The sequence below is a fragment of the Cenococcum geophilum genome (assembly GCF_001692895.1).
Source record: "Cenococcum geophilum 1.58 unplaced genomic scaffold K441scaffold_71, whole genome shotgun sequence".
NCBI classification, from domain to species: Eukaryota; Fungi; Ascomycota; class Dothideomycetes; order Gloniales; family Gloniaceae; genus Cenococcum; species Cenococcum geophilum.
In genome coordinates, this window is record NW_027137629.1 from 698,232 (window position 1) to 723,478 (window position 25,247).

The window sequence follows — 25,247 nt, forward strand, 5'->3', positions numbered from 1 at the left end:
TTATATCTAGCTAGACAAAATTACTAATTTAGTAGGCCGGTGCTAGGGTTTGTTTCTTATTTACTGCGGCTTTATAGATAGATTAAGCCCATATTATCTTATCGGTAAAAAACTGTTATAGTTCCTCTATCTTCTCTATGAATTTATTTGCTTCTGCGACTTATAAGGCGTAATAAGCGGGGTAAGGAACATTACTAAAGGGTTTAAAACCTATTTATAGGTGCTAGCTATAATTGGCTAGAAACGGGGAGACTTTTATAGTTTCCGAGACAGAGTTATTTATAGTAAACTCGGCGAATACAAGCTAGTTAATCTAGTTATCCTATAAATATAACGTGTATATCTAAATATACTGTTCCATTATAGCATTTACGCGTTCTATTTAGCTATCTATTTTTAGGTAATACGCAGTAAATAATAGTGCTTTAATATAGAGTTAAGTAGTTAGTTCTTTCTAGAATGCTAAGATAAACTGGCTGCCTCTATTAGAGATAATCATTTTAGGGAGTCCGTGAAGTTTCTATACGTAATCTAGGAATAGTTAGGTAACGGTAGGCGTTAATATATTAGGGCAGGCGATTAAGTGTCTCATTTTAGATAGTTAGTCTACAACTACTATAATATTTATGCAGCCTTTACTCTTAGGAAGGTTAATAATAAAGTTAATTAAGATATCCCTTTATCTTTGGTCTAGAATAAGTAGTAGCTTTAAAAGACCGTTATACATCTTATGCGAGGCTTTAGCTCGTCGGCAGGTATAGCAGCTAGAGACGTACCTTTATATTATATTATATATATTCGGCTAATAATACTCCCGTTAAAGTAGTTCTAGGGTCTTTCCTTAGCCTAGGTGGCCGGCAATAGGTAAATTATATACGTGTTTAAGGAGTTTAAGCTTAAGCTTATTGTAATTAGGGATAACTAGATAGTTTTAGTAATATAAGCGGTTTCCGCGGGCTTTATATTTACTTAAAGAAATCTTTTTAGAGCGTCTAATACCATCTTATATTAGCTTAAGCGTCTCTTAAATAAACTCGTTATTTAGGTATTCGTTAACTATAATCTATTTAATTAATTAATTAGTTATTTTAAGGACGTATACCGTAAGATCTTTAGTAGAAGGGTTAAATAGTTTAGGGCGAAGTAGGGTCTAATTTTGGTAAGAGCGCGCTTCTTCTAAGGCTGGCGCGTCTTGCGAGCGTTAGGTTAGAGCATTAGGCTTCTAGCCTTAAACGCCTAGGCGGTATATAATTAAGAATTGGAAATAAGATAGATATTCTAACCAGCGGGCCTAATAGTGACTTAGCTGTTTCGTGGTTGTAAAGTACTGTAGGTTTTTATAGTTACTAAGGACCTTAATTAGAAATCCAGCGCCTTCTAGTTTGGGTTACTATTGTTTAAAATATCTAATAATAGCTAACAATTCCTTATCGTAGATCTTATAGTTATATTTAGCTAGGCTTAGTTATTTTAAGAAGTATGCTACGGGGTATAATACTCTATCTTCGTTATATTAAGACAGGATACCTTTAGTGACGTAGTTAGATAAGTCGGCTTCTATAACACTTATTCGGTTTAGGTTAAAGTATTAGAGTATAGGCGCAGTAGTAAATATAACCTTTAGATAGGTAAAGGCCTTCTTATATTCCTTATTAAAGATAAAGACTTTATTCTTTTAGGTTAGAGCTATAAGGGGTAAAACTAGGGCGGAGAAGTTATTAATAAACTGTTAGTAGAAATTAGCAAATCCTATAAAGGCTCTTACGTCCTTAACGTTCTTAGGTTCTTGCCAGTTTATAATTGCTTTAACTTTCTTCGGGTCCATTTATATACCGTTTATAGAAATAAGGAGTCTAAGGTATAGGACTTCCGTTTTATAAAACTCGCATTTATCTATATCTAATTATAGACTAGCTCCGTGTAGGGCTTATAGAATAAGGTTAACGTGTTTCCGATATTTAGTTAGGTTATTACTATATATTAAGATATCGTTAATATAAGCAGTACAGAGGATGTCTAGGGAGGGGTGTAGGGTGTCGTTTATATAATGTTGAAACGAGCTCGGAGTGTTTATAAGGCCGAATGGCGTTACTAAGTATTTAAATAGTCTATACCGAGTACAAAATGCAGTAAGCTATTTATTTCCTTTTGCTATACGGAGGTGGTTAAATGCAGAGATAATATCAAGCTTCGTATAGTAGCGAGCCTTACTTAGTTGGTTTAGTGTCTCCTATATTAACGGGATCGGATATTAGTTCTTAATAGTGACGGCGTTAAGAGCTTAGTAGTCTATACAGAAGCGCAGACCGCCGCCGGGTTTTTTAATAAAGATTATTGGTGCGGCTATAGGCGATAAGCTTGCTCTAATAAATCCTTTGCTTAGGTTCTTATCTAAATACTTTTATAGTACTTAGAGTTTGTTTTAGGACATCCCGTATAAAGGTCTAAATCTAGACTGCTTTCCTTCTTTAAGTATAATCTTATGGTCGTATAATCGGTGTTTCGGTAGCTTATTGGCTTCCTTCTATAAGAATGCCTCTAGGCGGTTATAGTACTCTACTAGTACCTTCGTAGCAGGGTTAGTGTGCTTCTTCGGTGCTAAGGCCTTCTTAATATTAGCTATAGTGACAGTAAAGATTGTATGTTTAGGTTTTTTAGTAAGTTATATTAATGGAGTAGCTTTAATTATATGGATATCTAGGGTACCGAGCTCGCTCGGATTGTCTATAGTTTTTTATTTAGGTTTAGGTTTAGTATTAAGTACGGAGTTAGTATCAAATTTGGGTTCGGGTTCTTTAAAAATCCTTTTTATAGTTAGATACTAGTCCTTCTAATATCTTTATATAGTGAGCTTAAGCTTCTGCCTATCTTTAGGTAGTATAGTGCTTAGGGCCAATTTATAGAGTTTGGTGGAATTCCCGGATCCTTAATAAATGTTAGTGGAAATCTTACGCTAGTGAAATTCGGTGGAATTCCTGGGTTGGTGGAATCTGGTGGATTCCTTAGGCGTGGGGTAGATATTAGTGGAAATCTTAGGCTGGTAGATCTTAGCGGATTCCCTAGATTTTAGTTTGGGGTTAAGGCGGTGCATTATATAACACTTCTGCTTATAACAGAAGGTGGTAAATAGAAGCTTAAGGTTATCCTAATTAATGGTTACCTTATATAGCTTTATCTAGGGTTGTTTAAAGATTACTAGGTAACCTAAGGTAGTAATAAAAAGCTTAATCAGTTCTTTATAGTTTAGGTATTAGAGTTTTAGGGCTACCACGTAGGTAATACGGCCTAAGACGGTGTGTTTACTATTAAATCTAAATACGTTAATATGCTGGTTAAGGGGGGTTAAGGTAAAACCATTATCTTGCGTAAAGATCCTATTAATAAATCCTATGCCGCTAGCTTCTGTATTAATTAGGATTTAAGCGTTAGCCTTTTAACCATTCTGCTAAAGGCGGCAGTTAATAGTTATGCTACGGTCCCAAGAGTTAAAGTTTATAACGTTAAATGCGTTTAATAAGATCCTGTAGCAGAGCCGTCCTAGAGAGCGACTTAGCTTTAGGACCTTCCTTTTAAAGGCAATTAGGGCGGGGTTCTTATAGGACGTCGGTTAGAGCTTTGTCCTTATAAATAGTGCTTATTAGACGTAGGGCTAGAACTAGATAAAGATTAGGGACAGTAACCGGAAGATCGATATAGTAAACGGCTGCTAGTACTGGCCGTTTATAAATTGTTTTAGGGTATAGGGACGGAGTAGTAGTTTAAGAGGTAGGAGTTACTTCTATATTTAAAGCAGAGGCCTAGCTTAATGCGTTGTTCTTATTTAGAGGACCCTAATAGGGCGTATCCTAGGGTCTCAGTGTTAATATCTATGGCGTCAGGGTACTTAGGTTGAGATAATAACTTAGTAGGCGTTTATAGGGTTATTATATTATACTAATAAACAGGCTTTAGTGTGAGGCGTAGTATATCGTTATACCGTTTATTAATAATGTTTATATAGGCGTTAAGAGTTTCTAAAAGGTCTACGCCTATTAGGGAGGTTTTTAGTTTAGGGCTTAGGGATTTAATAAGGCTGTTAATTAGTACGGAGTTATTCTAGCCTGTTTCCTTTGCGTAGTAGTTAAATTCGAAGAAGTATACTAAGAAACTTTTCTTTTCTTAAGTTATTTAGTTTATCTTTCTTTAAGCAATAGCTTGGCGGTTTAGGTCACCGTATATAGCTTTAAGAAGTATAACTAGGCTTTATACTAAGTTTAGTTAAAAAGGTTTAATAAGGTTAGCTATGTCTCCTCTTAGTTAACTTAGGGCGTAATAGAGTTAGTTAGCTTTAGTTAGGTAGCGGTTAGTATTACCAGTTAGCTTATTCTTAAGCCGGCTTAAGAATAACTAAAGCTTTTATTATTTACTGGTAAATATTAGGGGGTCTAGTAGTTTCTTAAATTGTTTTAGTACGGTAGTTGGCTCTATAGGGTAAGTAACTACTACTAATTCGGGGCTTACGTTCCGCGTATTTATCTCTAAAGATAGCATTTAGTCTTAGGGCCTTAATATAGGCATCTTAAGGATGCGGACTTCTTCTTAAAGTACTTTAATTAATTATTGTTATCGTGCTTCTTATTTAGCTTGCTATTAAGTTAAAGTGGCTTAATGCTATATAAGGGTATCTATAAAGGACTTCTATATACCTACTAATTATTCTTAGAGTACGGCTATAATAGCATTAGCCGTTATAGGGGCTTTAGGGTCGTTCTGTATTTTTAGAGGGTAGTATAAGTTTTTAACGCAATATAGTGTTACAGAGTAAGTACAAGCGGTAATAATATATAGCGAAGTAGGTATTATTAAGCTATATATATAAACTGCGTAATAAAGTTAAGACGTTACGTAAGGAAAAAAGGTAGGGAAATAGGAAGAAAGGGTATATATTATTAACTTAGTTACTTAGTTAATATATATATAGGCAAAATAGGGTTTAGGTTATGGTCCTAGCAGAACTTAGTAGAATTTAGTAAAACTTGGTAGAATATAGCAAAATGCCGTAGATTACCGTTAGATTACTATTAAATTGCCATTAAATTGCCATTTCGCGGTTAGTCTCTAATTGCTAAGTTAGTGGAAATAGGTGGATGTGTGTAAGGTGTTACGGGGGTGTCCTGTAATAGTACCCCCCCTTTAAACTTGAGCTTCTGCGAGATAGGGCTATAGTAGTTCTAGGTAGAGTTTATAAAAGTCTTCTACGGCTTATATAAGTCCTATAAAGTTAACGGGTTCCTATAAGGACTTAGTAAAGCCTCTCCATTTCGTAAGATATATATATTAGCGTTTCCGTTTATTATACTTAATATCATCAATTCTTTTAATAAAGTACTCGTTCTTACTATCCACTTTAACTAGTAGAGGAGGGTCTTATATCTATCTAGGCAGGGCGTCTAATATAGGGGTAGTAGGGCGGAGGACTAACGTATAGAATATGGGGTGGATTTTAACCGTATTAGGAAGCTTCAATTAGTAGGTATAAGAAGAGATAACCTTTTCAACCTTATAAGGGCCAGCGTTCTTCCAATTAAGTTTCTTAGTAGGTTGTTTCGTGTTTAGATTTCTTATATCTAGCTAGANNAAATTACTAATTTAGTAGGCCNGTNCTNGGGTTNNTTTNTTATTCGCTGCGGCTTTATAGACAGATTAAGCCTATATTATCTCATTAGTAAGGAACTATTATAGTTCCTCTATCTTCTCTACGAATTTATTTACTTTTGCGACTTATAAGGCGTAATAAGCGGGGTAAGAAATATTACTAAAGGGTTTAAAACCCATTTGTGGGTATTAGCCGTAATTAGCTAGAAACGGGGAGACTTTCGTAGTTTCCGAGACGGAGTTATTTATAGTAAACTCGGTAAATGCAAGCTAGTTAATCCAGTTATCCTATAAATATAACGTATATATCCGAATATACTATTCCATTATAGCATTTACGCGTTTTATTTAGCTATCCGTTTCTAGGTAATATATAATAGACAATAGTGCTTTAATACGGAGTTGAGTAGTTAGTTCTTTCCAGAATGCTAAGATAAACTAGCTGCCTTTATCGGAGATAATCGTTTTAGGGAGTCTGTAGAGTTTTTATACGTAATCTAGGAATAGTTAGGCAACGGTAGGCGTTAATATATTAGGGCAGGCGATCAAGTATCTTATTTTAGATAGTCGGTCTATAACTACTATAATATTTATGCAGCCTCTACTTTTAGGAAGATCAATAATAAAGTTAATTAAGATATCCCTCTATCTTCGGTCTGGAATAGGCAGTGGCTTTAAAAAACCGTTATATGTCTTATATAAGGCTTTAGCTCATCGGTAGGTATAGCAGCTAGAGACGTACCTTCGTGTTATATTATATATATTCGGCTAATAATACTCCCATTAGAGTAGTTCTAGGGTCTTTCCTTAGCCTAGGTGGCCGGCAATAGTAGATCGTGTATATATTTAAGGAGTTTAAGCTTAAGCTTATTATAATTAGGGATAACTAGACGGTTCTGGTAATATAAGCGGTTTCTACAGGCTTCGCATTTACTTAGAGAAATCTTTTTAAAGCGTCTAATGCCATCTTATATTAGCTTAAGCGTCTCTTAAATAAACTCGTTATTTAAATATTCGTTAACTATAATCTATTTAATCAATTAATTAGTTATTTTAAGGACGTATACCGTAAGATCTTTAGTAGGAGGGTTAAATAGTTTAAGGCGAAGTAGGGTCTAATTTTGGTAAAAGCGCGCTTCTTTTAAGGCTGGCGTGTCTTATAAGCGTTGGGTTAGAGTATTAGGCTTCTAGCCTTAAACGCCTAAGCGGTACGTAATTAAGAATCGGAAATAAAACAGATATTCTAACTAGCGGGCCTAATGGTGACTTAGCTGTTTCGTGGTTGTAAAGTACTATAGGTTTTTATAGTCGCTAAAGACCTTAATTAGAAATCCAGCGCCTTTTAGTTTAGGTCGCTATTGTTTAAAATATCTAATAATGGCTAATAATTCCTTATTATAGATCTCGTAGTTGTATTTAGCTAGGCTTAGTCGTTTTAAAAAGTATACTACAGGGTATAATACTCTATCTTCGTTATATTAAGATAGGATGCCTTTAGTAACGTAGTTAGATAAGTCGGCTTCTACAATACTTATTTAGTTTAGGTTAAAGTATTAAAGTACGGGCGCAGTAGTAAATATAACCTTTAGATAGGCAAAGGCCTTCTTATATTCCTTATTAAAGACAAAGACTTTATCCTTTTAGGTTAGAGCTATAAGGGGTAAAACTAGGGCGGAGAAGTTATTAATAAACCGTTGGTAGAAATTAGCAAATCCTATAAAGGCTCTTACGTCCTTAACGTTCTTGGGTTCTTGCTAGTTTATAATTGCTTTGACTTTCTTTAGGTCTATTTATATACTATTTATAGAAATAAGGAGTCTAAGGTATAAGACTTCCGTTTTATAAAACTCGCATTTATCTATATCTAATTATAGACCAGCTCTGTATAGGGCTTATAAAATAAGGTCAACGTATTTCTAATATTCGGTTAGGTTATTACTATATATTAAGATATTGTTGATATAAGCAGTACAGAAGATGTCTAGGTAGGGGCGTAGGGTGTTATTTATATAATGTTAAAACGAGCTTGGAGCGTTTGCGAGGCCAAATAGCGTCACTAAGTATTTAAATAGTCTATACTAAGTACGAAATGCAGTAAGCTATTTATTTCCTTTTGCTATACGGAGGCGGTTAAATGCAGAGATAATATTAAGCTTTGTATAGTAGCGAGCCTTACTTAGTCGGTTTAGTGTCTCCTATATTAACGGGATCGGATATTAGTTCTTAATAGTGACGGCGTTAAAAGCTTAGTAGTCTATATAGAAGCGTAAACCGCCACTGGGTTTCTTAATAAAGATCACTAGTGCGGCTATAGGCGATAAGCTTGCTCTAATAAATCCTTTACTTAGGTTCTTATCTAAATACTTTTATAGTACTTAGAGTTCGTTTTAGGACATTCTATATAAGGGTCCAAATCTAGGCTACTTTCCTTCTTTAAGTACAATCTTATAGTTGTATAATCGGTGTTTTAGTAGCTTATCGGCTTCCTTCTATAAGAATGCCTTTAGGCGGTTATGGTACTTTACTAGTACCTTCGTAGTAGGGTCGGTGTGCTTCTTTAGTGCTAAGGCCTTCTTAATATCAGCTATAGTGACAGCAAAGATCGTATATTTAGGTTTCTTAGTAAGTTACGCTAACGGAGTAGCTCTAATTATGCGGATATCTAGGGTACTAAGCTCTCTTAGATTATCTATAGTTTCTTATTTAGGTTTAGGTTTGGTATTAGGTACGGAGTTAGTATTAGATTTAGGTTCGGGTTCTTTAAGAATCCTTTTTATAGTTAAATACCAGTCCTTCTAATATCTTTATATAGTAAGCTTAAGCTTCTGCCTATCTTTAGGTAGTATAGTGCTTAGGGCTAATTTATAGAGTTTAGTAGAATTCCTAGATCCTTAATGGATATTAGTGGAAATCTTACGCTAGTGGAATTCGGTAAAATTCCTAGGTTGGTGGAATCTGGTAGATTCCTTAGGCGTAGGGTAGACATTAGTGGAAATCTTAGGCTAGTAGATCTTAGCGGATTCCCTAGATTTTAGTTTAGGGTTAAGGTAGTACGTTATATAACACTTCTGCTTATAATAAGAGGCGGTAAATAGAAGCTTAAAGTTATTCCAATTAATGGTTACCTTATATAGCTTTATTTAGGGTTATTTAAAGATTACTAGGTAATCTAGGGTAGTAATAAAAAGCTTAATTAGTTCTTTGTAGTTTAGGTATTAAAGTCTTAGGGCTACTATATAGGTAATACGGCCTAAGATGGTGCGTTTACTATTAAATCCAAATACGTTAATATGCCGGTTAAGGGGGATTAAGGTAAAACCATTATCTTACGCAAAGATTCTATTAATAAATCCTATGCCGCTAGCTCCTATATTAATTAGGATTCAAGCGTTAGCCTTTTAACTATTCTTCTAAAGGCGGTAGTTAATAGTTATGCTATAGTCCTAAGAGTCGGAGTTCGTAACGTTAAATGCGTTTAATAAGATTCTATAGCAGAGCTGTTCTGGAGAGCAACTTAGCTCTAGGACCTTCCTTTTAGAGGTAATTAGGGCAGGGTTCTTATAGGACGTTGGTTGGAGCTTCGTCCTTATAAGTAGTGCTTACTAGATATAGGGCTAAAACTAGATAAAGATCGGGGATGGTAACTGGAAGATCGATATAGTGAACGGCTGCTAGTACTAGCCGTTTGTAAATCATTTTAGGGCATAGGGACGGAGTAGTAGTTTAAGAGGTAGGAGCCGCTTCTATATTTAAAGCAGAGGCCTAGCTTAATGCGTTGTTCTTATTTAGAGGACCCTAATAGGGCATATCCTAGGGTCCTAGTGTTAATATCTATGGCGTTAGGGTGCTTAGGTTAAGACAATAACTTAATAGGCATTCGTGGGGTTATTATATTATACTAATAAACGGGCTTTAGTATAAGGCGTAGTATATCATTATACCATTTATTAATAACATTTACGTAGGCGTTAAGAGTTTCTAGGAGGTCTACGCCTATTAGGGAGGTTTTTAGTTTAGGGCTTAGGGATTTAACAAGGCTATTAATTAGTGCGGAGTCATTCTAGCCTATTTCCTTTGCGTAGCGGTTGAATTTAGAGAAGTATACTAGGAAACTTTTCTTTTTTTAAGTTATTTAGTTTATCTTTCTTTAAGCGGTAGCTTAGCGGTTCGGGTTACTGTATATAGCTTTAAGAAGTATAACTAGGCTTTATACTAAGTTTGGTTAAAGAGGTTTAATAAGGTCAGCTGCGTCTCCTTTTAGTCGACTTAGGGCGTAATAGAGTCGGTTAGCTTTAGTTAGGTAGCAGTCAGCATTACTAGTTAGCTTATTCTTAAGCCGGCTTAAAAATAACTAAAGCTCTTATTGTTTACTGGTAAATACTAGGGGGTCTAGTAGTTTCTCGGATTGTTTTAGTGCGGTAGTTGGCTCTATAGGGTAAGTAACTACTACTAATTTAGGGCTTATATTCCGCGTGTTTATCTCTAGAGATAGCGTTTGGTCTTAGGGCCTTAATATAGGCATCTTAAGAATGCGGACTTCTTCTTAAAGTGCTTTAATCAATTATTATTATCGTACTTCTTATTCGGCTTGCTATTAAGTTAAAGTAGCTTAGTGCTATATAAGGGCGTCTATAAAGGACTTCTATATACCTACTAATTGTTCTCAGAGTGCGGCTATAATAGCGTCGGCCGTTGTGGGGGCTTTAGGGTCGTTCTGCATTTTCGGAGGGTGGTATAAGTTTTTAACGCAACGTAGTGTCACAGAGTAAGCACAAGCGGTAATAATATATAGCGAAGTAGGTATTATTAAGCTATATATATAAACTGCGTAATAAAGTTAAGACGTTATATAAGGAAAGAAGGTAGGGAAATAGAAAGAAAGGGCATATATTGTTAACTTGGTTGCTTAGTTAATACATACATAGGCAGAATAGGGTTTAGGTCGTAGTCCTAGCAGAATTTAGTAGAATTTAGTAAAACTTAGCAGAATATGGCAGAATGCCATAGATTGCCGTTAGATTGCTATTAGATTGCTATCAGATTGCCATTTCGCGGTTAGTCTCTAATTGCTAAGTCGGTAGAAATAGGTAAACGTATGTAAGGTGTTACGGGGGTGTCCCGTGACATTAACCCTCTACGCGGTAAGGTAAGAATGGTAGAGCTATTATACGGTCCTCCGTAGGCGCTTAAAACGGTAATATGCCTTAATTAACAAATGTTTAAATTGCTCCTTAACCGGCTTATTAGCGACTATAAATTATATGTATAAGAAGGTATATCGGCAAAGTAGAAGCTAATAATGTTTATAGCTAGATATGGGGGTAGGTTAACTAGAAAGTTCGTAGCGTAGGAGTTTTAGTACTTAACGTCTACAATAAGCCTATTAGTAGGTAATATTTAGTAGGTAATAAGACGCTATAACTAACCTTTATTAGCGCCTTTTATAAGGTTCTTAATGCTCTATATAAGCTGTATAAGGATATTATTAAGCTACTACCCAATTAAACGCCTAAATAGGTAGAATCTAACGATAAAATATAGCCCTTTTTTATAAATTATATCGGCGCACTTAATAGCTTATATATACTAATATTAGTTCCTAAAGCTTAGCAACTAGTATAGCGTAATAGAAAAGGCTAAATCTTACAGAATGTATTTACGGCGTGTGATTTTAATATAAACTTTATATTAATTATACCTAAATAGGAAGGCTCTGCACATAACAGCCGCGTGTTTACTTTTATAAAGGATAGTAGCTTTTATATACCTCCGGGTTGCTATTATTTAGTAAACACTAGCTACGCTACGGATAATCCTATAGTGCTTATTCCATATTAAAAGGTGCGATATTATCTAAAGGAATAGGTAAAGATAAATAAAAGGCTAAAGAATAAAAAAGAACTGTTTAACTTACGCCACGCTTCCTTAAGGAATGTAATTAAACAAGCATTTGGTATCTTAAAGGCCCGCTTTACTATACTTAATAAGGGCCGTAAGGGCTATAGCTTAAAGACTTAGGTTAAGATTGTATGGGCGTTAACGGCGATTTATAACTTTATAAATATAAACGGCTAGGACCTAAATAAGGAGGACTTTGGCTATATAAGTGAGGAGGATTTAGATATTAATTAATTTATAATTCTATATAGAATAGATAAGCAGAGAATAAGCTAGCGGTAGGAGGATATAGCGGAGGTAATATAGAAGCAGTATCTAGAGATTCTAAATATAAAAGGTGTTAATATTTAATAAATAAGTAATAAAAATAGAGGTGGAAGTTTTTAAATTAGTAAGCAGTAGAAATAATTAATCTATAGACGGAGTATCTGAAGCAGTAAAATAACGTATCCCTTGCACCGATATCGTCCTTAGAGGTGTGGCTCGTGCACGCGATTAAAGAACATTGACTTCCTCGCGTCAAGTCGTAAATAGATAACTTTATCAATTAAATACACCACTAAAATGGTGCGCAATTATATATCCAATAACACTAATCTTGTGCAGCCCACTTAATATACTGTTTTCAAAAATTGGGTCGTAAAGAGCCACTGCTTTAGGCTCTAGCACTTCCTCCTTTCGAGAGCTCTTGTGGTGCGGCAGAATAACTTACCGCCCGTGTATACACCTCATTAATTGGTGCGCACGGGCCACAGCTCTAAGGACGCAGTTATCGGTGTAAGGGATAATACTACTAATAAAAAAGTCGTAATAGATAATTTAATTATAGCTTAATTATATTGCTAGCTTTCTTATCTAATTAAGCTAATTTCCTTAAGCCTTTTATCTACCATTAACCTCTACTACTTTGTTAATTAACACCGGCTACTTAATATACATAGGATTTGGCCGTATATTAGCTATTAGTTAATCTATATACCTATTTTAAGCATCGCCGCTAAGAGAATTAAAGATATAGGTCCTACTTTTTACTTTAAACGCTTTTAGAACAAGCTACTAATTAGCGGTAGTAAGATACCTAAAGTCCTAAATAAAGCTACATACAGCCCTCTCTATTAGCGAGCTTTTTAATACTAATAGCGTCGTCTCTAAGGTACTAAAAACCGCCGTTACTTTACTAATACTCTCGCTTAAAGCCTCTGACCCTTTTACTGTCCTTAATAAACGGCTTTAATTAGCAGCTTTGGCTACGTTCTTCGTCAACCGCCGTACTATATTAAGGTCCTTTACTTTCTAGATATTTTAAGGCTTTTTTTTATAACAGAACCTTATAGCAAGTACTACGGTGGGCTCGTTAATGGGCTAGGTGTGTAGGTAAAGTAAGTTAAAGTTAATAAAGTAATAATAACTAGTGGAGTGGTTGCCTAATAGATTAATTCTAATTATATTCTAAGAATTACTATAAGGAAGAAACTATCTAGGTAGGAACTAAGGGTCCTTAAATATACAACCGTACTTCTATAAAATCCTGCTTATACGTAATATACGTATATTTTATCTACTCTATTATAGATTATATAGATTATATAGATTATATAAATCACCCTATATAACCTTAGTTACTATTCCTCGTTATATAGCTCTATCGGCTCTATCTTAGACCGTACCTAAATTAACCAACTAGCTTCTTCTAACTCTTCCCTAAGTAGTTATAATATTATACTTAAAGTGTCTATAATACCATTTCCCTCCTTTTTATCTTTGTTCTTAAAGATTCTAAATATCTCTAAGTTATTTACTAGAGGTATAATATCCATCTAATTAATTTAGTTAATATTATTACTCATTATACCTAAAGTAATTTCTTCTTCCTTAACTGTCCGTCGTACTCGCACTATTACTACGATATTGTCTCTTAGTGAGATTATACTATCTCTATATTCTCGCTATTTAAAAGAGGGGTTAGTTTATATTGCGTTAGCGAACCCATCTTCGCGATAACCGTTCTTTTATTTAAAGTGCACTAAAGCGAATATTTATTCGTCCTATAATATTTACTCCGTCTCTAATACTAAATATATATAACCTATTACTCTTAATAGTCGTCTAGTTCCCTAATTAATTTATCTTAGGGTTTTATATTTAATCTGCTGCTATACAGCTAGATAATAAACTATCTATTACTCTAGCGGAACTGCGCCGTTTTTAGGACGCTAAATAGGAGGCTGCTAATGCTTAGTAAAGGGCCCTTAAATCTTATCTGGTAGCGTCCACTTAACTAATTTATCTTAAGAAGGTCTATAAGAAGGTCCGTTTTAAGGAGTAGAAGCTAGTAAAATAGGGTTTATAGAAACTTGGTAATAAGAGAACCGACTTTTTTCTAACTAAGAAGGAAATAGATCTAAGTAGTTCGGCAACTACTCTTTTTAGGTCCCCCTTAGGTGACTTATTTTTTAGTAATCCTTTTTTATTAATACTACCTAACCTAATCTCTTTTAATACTTCTATACCTTTCCTATAGCGTTCTTTAAATTCTTTAGTAGTTCCTAGGTAGTCTTAATATAGCCTATCTACTTAACCTTATACTATATTTTATCGTTAATATCCTCGTAATTAACAATCTTTAAAACTTGCTATTTATCTTCCTCTTATTCTCTATATGTGTCTACTTTATAAACTAGTAGCTTAATATTTCTATATACTGGCTCTAGCATTATAATATACTGTATAGAGTAGATCTTTATTTTGGCTAGTAGGTCTAACTTAAATATAACTAGTAAAATCCTCTATATAATTTTAAAAGGTCCTAGTCTAATATAGTCTAACTTCTTGCTTAGTTATTAACTCTTAAAAATTTTGTATAGTAGCCATACTTTATCTCCTTCTTTAAGATCTAGTCCCTTAGATCTCTTAGCATTATAGTACTTTTTTATTCTCTCTTATACTTTATTTACTAATTCTATAAGGTTTATATAAAGATTTATTAACGTCTTTATTTTTTCTTTAGCTATACTAATCGTTTTCTTTACTTATTGTGGTAATAATAATATCCTTAGCTTATATCCGTAATTTGCCTTAAATAGTAATATGCCTATTTCTTCTTAAGGTGTTATATTATATGCAAACTATATAATTAGTAGTAATAATACCTAATTATTCTGTGCGTAATTAATATAATATCTTAGATACTGCTCTAGTGTTTAATTTAATCTTTCTATCTAGCTGTTTGTCTGCAGATAATATATGGTAAAAGTTACTGCTCTAACTCCTTATTCCGCTAAGAATACCTTTTAAAATACTGCTATAAATCTTAGATCTCTATCTAATATAATTTTATTTAGTGCTCTATACCTTATAAATACTTCCTTAATATAGATTCTAGTGATATCTTCTACTGATATTATTTTTATATATGCTATAAAGTATCCCTACTTTGTAAGCTTATCTACTATTACTAAAATTGTATTATAATCTTATCCGGTAATAGGATCTCTTAACTTTAGCAACTTAATAATAAAGTCCTATAATATAACCTCCTATAGTCTTTTTGGTCTTTTAATAGGTTATAGCCCTCTATATAGCTTATGCCTTATTAGTTTATTCCTTTAGTAATTTAAATATTTCCTTATAACTTTCCGTACTAATCCCTAAATTCCATTAATAATATACTTCTTTTAAAGTCTTAACACTAAGCCCGTGGCTCTATTATATCCCTAAGTTATTCCCTTATAGAAATCTTTTATAAAATGCTCTACTATGCTTTTTAGGATGTATTTAGCTTTTTAATTCTTATATATATTTGTCTATAGATCTTTTAATTATACTTCTAGAATTCTTTATGCCTAAAAGCTCTTTAGTATCTTATAAACTCTTTCTAGTTCCTTATCTTCCTAAATCGCTGCGATTTTTAGATAATTGTACCTAATTAATCCGTCTATGTCTTTTTGCAGTAAAGCCCCTAATGGCTTTTTATTATTTTATAGTTTAGCTTTCCGACTTAGAGTATCTGCTTATGTATTATCTGTACCCTTAGTATACTAAATCTTAAAATGGTATTCTGTAAGCATCTCTACCTATTTAACCTATCTTTAGTTAAGTTCCTTCGTTGTTAGGAATTCTATTAGGTTCTTATAATCTATTTTAATTATAAATAGTTTCTCTATACCTTATAAGAATGCTCTCTATTTTTTTAATACTATAACTATACCTAATAACTCCTTATTATAGATGTTATAGTTTAACTCTAATAGTATTATCTTTTAACTGTAATATGCTATTAGGTGCTATCTATCTTAATATTTCTATATAAAGTATGCCCCTAGTATATAGTCTAATATATCTATTTCTATAACCGTCTTTAATCCTAGTTAATAGATTTTAAGAACTAGCTTCTGGGTAAACAACTCTTTAACCTTTTTAAATAATTTTTGCTATTCCTCTCCCTATACCTATAGTTCTTCTTTCTTTGTTAACCGCGTAAATAGCTTAATATTCTTTAACCACTGCGCTATAAACCTTCTGTAGTAATTATAAAACCCTAAAAATAATCTTAACTATATAATGTTTTCTAGTTTTTACTAATTTACTATAGCCTTAATCTTCTTTAGATCTATACTAAGTTAGCCTAGTTTAATAATAAATTTAATAAAATCAGTCTTCCTAGTAAAGAACTCGCATTTCTTAATTACTACTAGCATTTATTCTTCCTATAGTCTCTTTAAGACCCATTTAACGTGTTTCCTATGCTCTTTCTTACTTATTAAGTAGATAATAATATTGTTAAGGTATACTATAATAAATTTATCTAAGTGTTCTCCTAATATATTATTAATACGCTTTTAGAAAGTTACTAGTGCGTTTATAAGCCTAAATTGTATAACTAATGGTTTATATAGTCCTTCCTTTAACCTAAAGGCTGCCTTTTATTCGTTGCCTTTCTTAATCCTAATTTAATGGTACGCCTATCTTAGATTTATCTTTATAAAGATTTACGCGTTGCCTATTCTATCTTAGATTTCGCTAATTAAGGATAAAGGATACCTATTCTTTCTAATAATGCTATTTAACTGTCTATAGTTAATATATAGCCTTAGTTTGCCATTTTTCTTTAGTATAAACAGTACTGGATAACCCGCTAATAACTATAATAGTTTAATGTATTTCTTTTATAAATTTTCTTAGATAAACTCTTTTAGTGCTCTACCTTCTTCTTCGGTAAGCTTATAGATTGGAAAAAACCTTAGACTTATTTCTAGTTTTAACTCTATCTTATAATCTTATACTATATACTTTAATAGCTTCTTACTTTTTAGTGACTATAGTTTCTTGCTATACTTATAGTATTTCTTTAGTATGTGACTTAGTCCTTTCTCTATTTCTTTATAGGTTGCCCCTACTTAGTACTATATTAACTTAGCTTATTATCGCATCTTATATTATTAAGTATCTCTAATATTAACTTAACCTATAATCTAATTAATCTTTAGATTGTATTTCTGTAACTAAGGCATTCCTAGTATTGCCTTATTATTCCCTAATAGTAATATATTAAAAGACATCTCGATCTGTCTCCCTTTAATGGTTAACTAAATAGGTCCTATTTTAAGATTAATAATACCTCCTCCGTAAGCTATTAGATCTCCTAAAATTGTCACTAATAGATAAGGATATTCCTTTTTCCTATGTGGTAATTCTATTCTTTTAACTGTTATTAGTAAGATATAGTTCCTTATTACTCTATCTATTAATACTTTAAGCTGTTAATCTTGCTATTTAACTTATAAATTTAGGTATTATTTTTAAATTCCTTTAAGGGTCTAAGGCTCTACTACTGGCTCCCTTTAGTCCTATAGGCCTCTACTTTTCCTAACTATTAGCTGCTTAATCCTATTTATACTTAGTCCATCTTTAGCTAATACTTAGTTTGCTTTTTATCTTTAATATACTTTAAACACGTGTTCTCTAGGCATTCCTACTACTATTATCTGTCTAGGCATTCTTTTATAAGGAATCTTCCTAGCTAAAGTATTAAGTCTCCTAACTTCTAAACTTCTACTAGATGCTAGCTATATATATACTTAGCATTTCGGTATTTTTGCTTCTTAGTTATTTAATATATTCTTATAGGATATTTTTAATGCTTGTCTTTTAGTGCTCTGTGTATATTATATATATTGTCTATATATATAATCTACGATAGTATATAATATGCTTAGTGCTTTAGGTTAACTCTTGGTTCGTCTTTATCCTTAAGTTTAAACCTCTATTATATTGATCTAAACGTTATAACTTTATTTATAGGTACTAAGATACGTCTCTTGCTTCTTTAGTCCTCTAAATATTCCTCTAGATCCTTTAATATTATAATTAAGGCTCCTTTAATGTAACTTATTGCCTTTTCTATAATTAGGTGGTCCTAAATAACTTTCTCGTCTAACTATATATAGAAATCTTCCCACTTATTATTATGCCTTTGCCTATATCACTTTTAGTATAGCTGCTAGAGTATATACAGCTCGTCTGTAAGGAAGTATCTTCTTATTACTGCGTTATAATAGCCTTTTATATGTCGTTCTTTAAACCTAGTTAGAATCCCTAGATCCTCTTTATTTTCCAATTTAGTAAGCCACTTAGCTCTTAGTATGCCTACTTTAGGCCTATTAGTAATTCTTTATATAGGTGCTCTGTCCCTTATACGTCCTAATATACTAAATCTCTTATCTAGTTTCTATTCTTGCTATAAGGTAATTCTTGCTCTAAATTCCTCTATAGTTTCTTTCCTTTTATATCTTATAAGTGGATTCTTAAAGTCTTCTTGCTTTTTAATCTTAATATTAACTTTTTAATCTTTAGGCTAAACACTGTATTCCCCTAGTAAGTCCTCTAAGTTTATATATCTATCTCCTAATCTAGTTACTATTTATACCGCAGATTCTCTAATCTAGTTAATAGTCCTTATTTATGTCTTAAAGTCTTAGTTCTATAGGATTCTTAATTCTAAGCTTGCTTCTAACTTAAGCTTTACTTTTACCTTAGTCTAACTAGGCTTATTAGGTGTTCTCATCTCGTCTTAAGAGTCTTAAATCTTACTTATTTTATCTTAAGAGTCTTATACCTATAGGAAACTCTGTTTTAAGCTTATTTGTATATCTTTAAACTAAGCTACTGCCCTACTCTATTAGTTTCTGTCCGTTATAGGTCCTTAGGTCTACCTTATCTTATCTTAAGAATCTTAGTTGTCTTTTATCTCGCTATAAGAATCTTAAGCCTTTAGCTTCTTGCCTTTATTAAGTGCTAAAGTGGTTTACTGCCTTACTTTTCTTATGTTTTATAAAGCGATAGATATTATATCTAGTGGGGTCTTAATCCCTACTAATGTTCCCTATTCTGTAGTGGAATTATCCTCTACCTCTATTATAACATCTCTAAGGTTTACGTGCTCTTAGTAAGCCGCCTTTATCGCCTTATTATTATAGAATGTTTCGCCTTTATTAAATTTATTATCCTTAATATCCGATCTATAAACTAGTTTATTAGTTTCTCTATACTTTATAGATTTTAGCTTCTATGGCTAATAGCTTACGCCGTACTTAGCGTCCTTATAAATTTAGTATGTGTTATTATAATAAAACGTAAAGCTTTAGATTAAATATTCTTTTATTCCTTGCAGTATACTATTATCCCTCTATACGTATGTGTCTTCTACTATTAGTTTTATTCCCTTTATTATATAGTAACTCTAACTATTTTTATAATCCCTTATAAAATAACCCTGTTTTCCGCAATTTATATAAGCTCCATTTTTAAACTATTAACTTTGCTGTAGAGTCTGCCTAAACGTCTTCTGCTACTAAGATCCCTAGTTTAGCCTTTACTCCTTAGTCCTATAATTACTAAATCCTTAATCTTTAGGTTTTTATAGTTTCTTACTCTATCTCTTATAGGCTTCTTTAGTACCACTTAGGTCTATTAGCTCTACACTATACTATAGTTTTTAACTTAGCTTTAGTTAATATGTACTCTGCGCCTTATATAACTATAGAACTCTATTCTAACCTCTCTTGGCCTGTTCCCTTTAGTAGATCTAATTATTAATCTTAATTGCTTAATCTATTAAATCCCTTAGGGTGTCCGTATCTTCTATTAGGATAATCACGTTCTAGACTTTAGCCTTAAGTCCCTATTTATACTGTGCTATAAGCGCCTTATTATTCTACTCTACTTACATTGCTAGTGTTTAGAACTATATTATGTACTTAATTGCTAAGGTTTGTTATATAATGTCTTAGAGTTTTTTTCCCGCTATAGTTACCGCCTCTAGGTCTCTAAACATTTGTATAAGTTGCTCTGTAAACCCCTCCTAGCTTAAGAATATAAATTATACCTCTTAGTTGGTAGTTATTATTCCGTTTACCTATATTTCCATAAGGTAAGGCTTAAACTATTTAAGTGCTCTTCCTAATAGGAATAGTCCTGTATAGGCTATTCGATTTATAGGTGTTAGTAGCTTTACCCCTTTCTACGTAACTTTAAAGTGCATTTACGTAAGGAATTCTTTAAGCTTTAATCCTTCTCCTAAGAATTTTTTAATTAATAGTAGCTTAACCCTTACTGCTCCTATCTTATTAACCCTTTCTTCTAGCGCCGTATTGTTTATTATTAACTAGTTAATTACCTCTTATAACTGTTTAACTGTCATAGGTTGTTATAAGTTAGTGTCCGCTATACTAGTGTCTCCTCTTAACCTTAAAGTAGTTGCCGCTGTTAATGGCGTTATGGTAGCTGCTTTTGGTGGTATATTATTTAACTTTCTGCACTTATTACTGTAACTAGGTAGTAATTGTATAATGGAACCTTATAGCAAGTACTATAGTAGGCTTGTTAATAGGCTAGGTGTATAGGTAANGTAANTTAAAGTTAATAANGTAATAATAACTAGTGGAGTGGTTGCCTAATAGATTAACTCTAATTATATTCTAAGAATTACTATAAGAAAGGAACTATCTAGGTAGGGACTAAGGGTCCTTAAATATATAACCGTACTCCTATGAAATCCTTCTCATACGTAATGTACATATACTTTATCTATTCTATTACGGATTATATAGATCGTATAGATTATACAGATTACCCTATATAACCTTAGTTACTATTCCTCGTTACATAGCTCTATTGGCTCTATTCTAGACCGTGCCTAAATTAACTAACTAGCTTTTTCCGACTCTTCCCTAAGTAGTCGTAATATTGTACTTAAAGTGTCCGTAACATTTTTCTTATAGTTGGTAATAGTAACTAGCTTACTAGAGATAACGCTATACTAAGTACTAATAGGGAATATAAGGGTATTAAAAGCCTAGATAAGGAAGTAGGTAAGGGAATAACACCCCAGCCTTCTATTAGTATGCTAGATAGACTCCGTTTAATCGTTTAAAGTAAAGTATTTAAATACTTAGTATCCTTATTTTCCTTTTCGCGCTCTACGTCTATATTAGATAAGCTAATATTATCGTCTTCCTAATTATTTTAAGCTAAATTCTTATTAAGCGCGTTATTAACTAACACAGCGTGTTTGCCGCTAGCCATCTTACCCTTAAGAAGCTCTTTCAGCTATTTAAAATGCGGTAGGTACTTCTTCCTAAAAGCCCTCCTTTTAATATACTAATTAAAATAGCTATTTATTACTCCAGGTTTATTAATATATAGAAGACCAGTAACCTTATACCTCCCCTAGCTAGAACACGCCTTAATATAAGCCTTTTATTTACGCCAGCATATCTTCTAGTAGTTATACTTATTTATTAGCTGCTCTATAGTAAGAACCTAGCCTAATTTTAAGCTAATAAAGCTAATAGTATTGGTATAGTCGGTAGCTTTAAAGGTAGCCCCATTCGTTTCCTTGCCCTAGGTTATTAATAACCTTAAAAAGTCTAAGAAGGCCTTATTTAAGGCTAGAAGCCATAAAAATTAAGCCTACTTATTAATAACTTCGCCTTCCTATATAGTCTTCTTCCTCTAAGTCCTTTTAGTAGCCGGCTTGCTAGTGTCCTAATTCTTATCCTGCTTACTAGCCGCAAGAGTTATTACTACTATAATTATCCTTAGCCGCTTCCTTAAAGACTTTATTACAGATATTAATATAGGCGCTTATACGGGTTTAGTAGAGGTAGTAGCTGCTTTAAAGGACGTTATACTAGGTGTAGTATTTAGGGGAAGAGTGCTAGCAGAGGTAGATACAGTAACGTCGGCAGTGTTAGCAGGGCTGCCCTCTATAGGCGTATTGTCGTCGGCCATCAAAAGTAGTAAGTAGATATTGCGAATTGGTTAATATTAATAAGGCTCTAACTAATCGTTCTATATAGGACCTTTTTAACGTCCTGGGCGGATTATATAACTATTAACCTCCTCACCGCCCTTTCTATCTGGCGATGCTCCTTTCTGGCAAATCGCCTACTAAACGAACGCCTTCTACCAGGTGGAAAGCACCCCTGCTTTAGCGTCTAGAAGAGGCGCTTACACCCTGCAGATTGCGCCCAGGTGGGCCTTAAAAGTATCAACCTAGCTGCGCCCACTTGGTGGAGTCGACCTGGCCAAAAAAAGTTATCGAACGTGCTCTTAAATTGCTGACAAAACTCGCTGCTATAACGTGTTTCACCAGTCAGTGGGACACCCCAGTCAGTGAGACACCTTAAAAACCACCAAAAATTAGAAAATCTGTACCTTAATATCTCAACAATAGCTTAATAATAAATTCTAAAATTTTATAATTGGCCTTTTATCCCTACTTTAAGACTCTTATTAAAGTTTTAGGGTAATAAACCTAGCCGTTAATAGCCGTTATTAAGATATTGAGTTTTAGCCCCCAATTTTAAGCTGAATTCCTATATCTCTAAAAGTACTAAATAAATTACCTTTAAAGTTAAATAAGAGTCTTAAAGTAGGTATAAAAAGCCAACTATAAAATTTTATAATTTATTATTAAGCTATTGTTGAGAGATTAAGGCACTAATTTTCTGATTTTTGGTGGTTTTTGGGGTGTCCCACTGACTGGTGAAACACGTTACTAGACTTGGGAGCGCAATCGCGGCTGGCGCGAACTCCAGGTGAAACCTCCTTTTCAGCTGCCAAGACGGCCAATCTGCCCAAAATCCACCTGGGGCGTCGAACGAACAGTATGCACCAGGTGGATATCGATATCGGTGGCCCGTTCGCGACCAGGTGGACCCAGGTGGCCCCAGGTGGCTTTTTAGAGCGCCCACCTGGTGGAGTCGACCTGGCCAAAAAAAGTTATCGAACATGCCCTGAGCAGGGAGAAATGTTCGAAGGGAAAAAGGAAAAGTCGATTGTCGATCCGAACCGGCATTTCCCGTCCCTTAGGCGGCACACAGGGCTACATCCGACTTTGGTGTCGTGATTATCAGCCGGCAAGCCGTCCAAGTCATGATCCCCTCTAAGCGGCCTGCAGAGCCGCACGGAAGCCTCCGCAAGGCAAATGGCAGTACGCATATGTTGGTCCGTGCGAATTTCTTGGTGAAGCGCGGATCAGTGCACTTTTCGTCATCAGCCACCACTTTTTTCGACCCGATCATTCGAGCGCGTGCCGCTAAACACAGGGGGCGTTGTTGGCGAACGTGAAGTATCCCTTTGAGATTCCAAGTTGCAATAGGCTCGAGGCTCGGTGAGTCAACGTCCAGGTGGACTTTCGTGCTGTGGTCGGCCTTGAATTTTGGTGATGGACATGAGTTGCTTTCTCACTTATTCGTCACAATGTCGATACTGCTCCAGAATTTCATTCCTCCATCCAGTGTCCAAGCGGCACCTTCAGCGATGCAAATCCAACAGAACGCCCAGGAAGATCGAAGATCAGGCTTCGCAGTCAATGAGGATCCCACGTGGTACGAGAAGTTTGCACAAAAAGGGGCAGAAAGTGGCGAACTTGCTAGTACTGGTGGTATTCACTTGAAGATTTGGGAATGGATGCGAGGTGACATGACTTTAATTACTGCAATCCTTCTCTTGTTAACAATTATGAAGGATGTGAGGGCCGTTATGAGGAGTTGCCGAATGTTGCGTCGCTGGCTGGCCGTCGAAAATGCGATTTGAGAATTATGTTTGTTCGACCCTAATTTCAAGAGTGTGAAGGAAGCGAAATGACTTAAGTACGTTAGTTGCGCTCCGCACGACGTTCCGAGACCTTGCGATGTTTACGAACTTCATAGCTTATTCCGGCTTTTCGACATTCCTCCAAGCTTTCTCTGCGAGAGGCTGCAGTCCGTAACTCACTCCTTTGGCACACGAAGGCGGAGAAATGGCCCGCATTGTAAGCTTTCAACTGGACATTGTCACGGCAAATGTTATTGACATGCACCAGATGCCTGGCTTCATTTCATCTGCAAGATTATTGAGATCGAAGAGGTTGAAGTAATGTTGCATCGGCCCAGGCAAGGCGGGATACGCTGGCAGCTAACGGATAACTTCCGGGATTGGTACCGTCCTGGTTTCATACTTGTAGACGGTTCCAAGAATCCAGGAGCATTATCCCTCTCACGCAGTGGAAGCACTAGGACTACTGTTAATCAACCAGGAGGGGTGACGTTGATATGCTTCATGGCTCCTGAAGGCCTCATGCGTCGCTTCAGTACCCTGCTGGACCACCCAGAATGGGAAGACGTCCTGGAAGATCCCTTTATACTTTACGACATTATCCTAGAAGAGCTATACCTTATCCTAGACGCCATGGTTCGAACGCTGGGGAAAGTCTTCAATGGAGTAGAGCATGTACGTTACATCGAGATTGCCTTCACCAGTTGCTGATATCCATCCAGGATACCAATGAGAAAACCGCCGACCTCAACGGCGCAACCGGGGACATTGACTTCGGTATGCTGCATAAAGTAGCCCGGAATGTCATCTACATGCGCGAAGCAACCGACTGTGCTGTCAACATGGTCGAAAGCCTGCGAGCTCATCATGACTATGGTTATACGGAGAGGGATCCAATGCCACCAGTGGCCAGAGGAACCCAGATCTCTCTTCACTACAAGAAAGATTTGATGGTATCGACGCAAGCCAAGGTCAACAGCCTAGAAAAGCGGATGCAGAATATTATTGGCCTGGTAAGTTTCTAAGTTCAAAGTCGCTGGATTTTGAAGTAAACTGATTCGCTTTAGTCATTCAACCTTGTAACCCAGCAAGACAGCTGTGTTATGAAGACAGATAGCAGTAGCATGAAGACAATCGCGATCATGACACTCGTATTCTTACCTGCTTCGACCGTCGCAACAATCTTCGGGATGCAGTTCTTCACGCTTTCGAGCGACGAGGAATTCCCGGCCCCGCATTTCCGAGCCCACTCATCCATACGAATATTCTGGGCTATTGCCGTCCCTCTGACAGTAGCCGTCTTGATCGTATGGTTAGCGTGGTATAGGTATGCACAACGCAAGATTTCTGGAACAAATCGGAAAATGAAGAGAGACCATATGGTTTGACGAGGATGGTATACCACTTGGGTTCCATCTATAAATCTGGTCCGCTCCTGAGACTTATAAATGAGTTTGGTTGTGGAAATTATCCAAATTGTCAAATTTCGTTAAGAGGCTTCGCATTGAGACTTAATGTACTAAAGAAACCGATAAGAAGGGCAGCGTCAAGCGAGATTCAAAGGGAGAACCCATACTGAAGCGCAAGTTTATAAGATCGCCGAACCCTCTCCTTTG

The 25,247-nt window shown here is 34.8% G+C and overlaps 1 protein-coding gene across 1 annotated transcript; it reads left to right on the plus strand.

The window, feature by feature from the left end:
- Window positions 1-23,295: 23,295 nt before the first annotated feature.
- K441DRAFT_682026 (uncharacterized protein) lies at window positions 23,296-25,019 on the plus strand (the record flags this gene model as incomplete). Its single annotated transcript, XM_067651527.1, has 6 exons — window positions 23,296-23,479; window positions 23,563-23,638; window positions 23,697-23,848; window positions 23,900-24,306; window positions 24,354-24,644; window positions 24,699-25,019. 6 exons carry the CDS (start codon window positions 23,296-23,298, stop codon window positions 25,017-25,019), a joined length of 1,431 nt encoding a protein of 476 aa, XP_067497712.1.
- Between the last annotated feature and the right edge of the window lie 228 nt (window positions 25,020-25,247).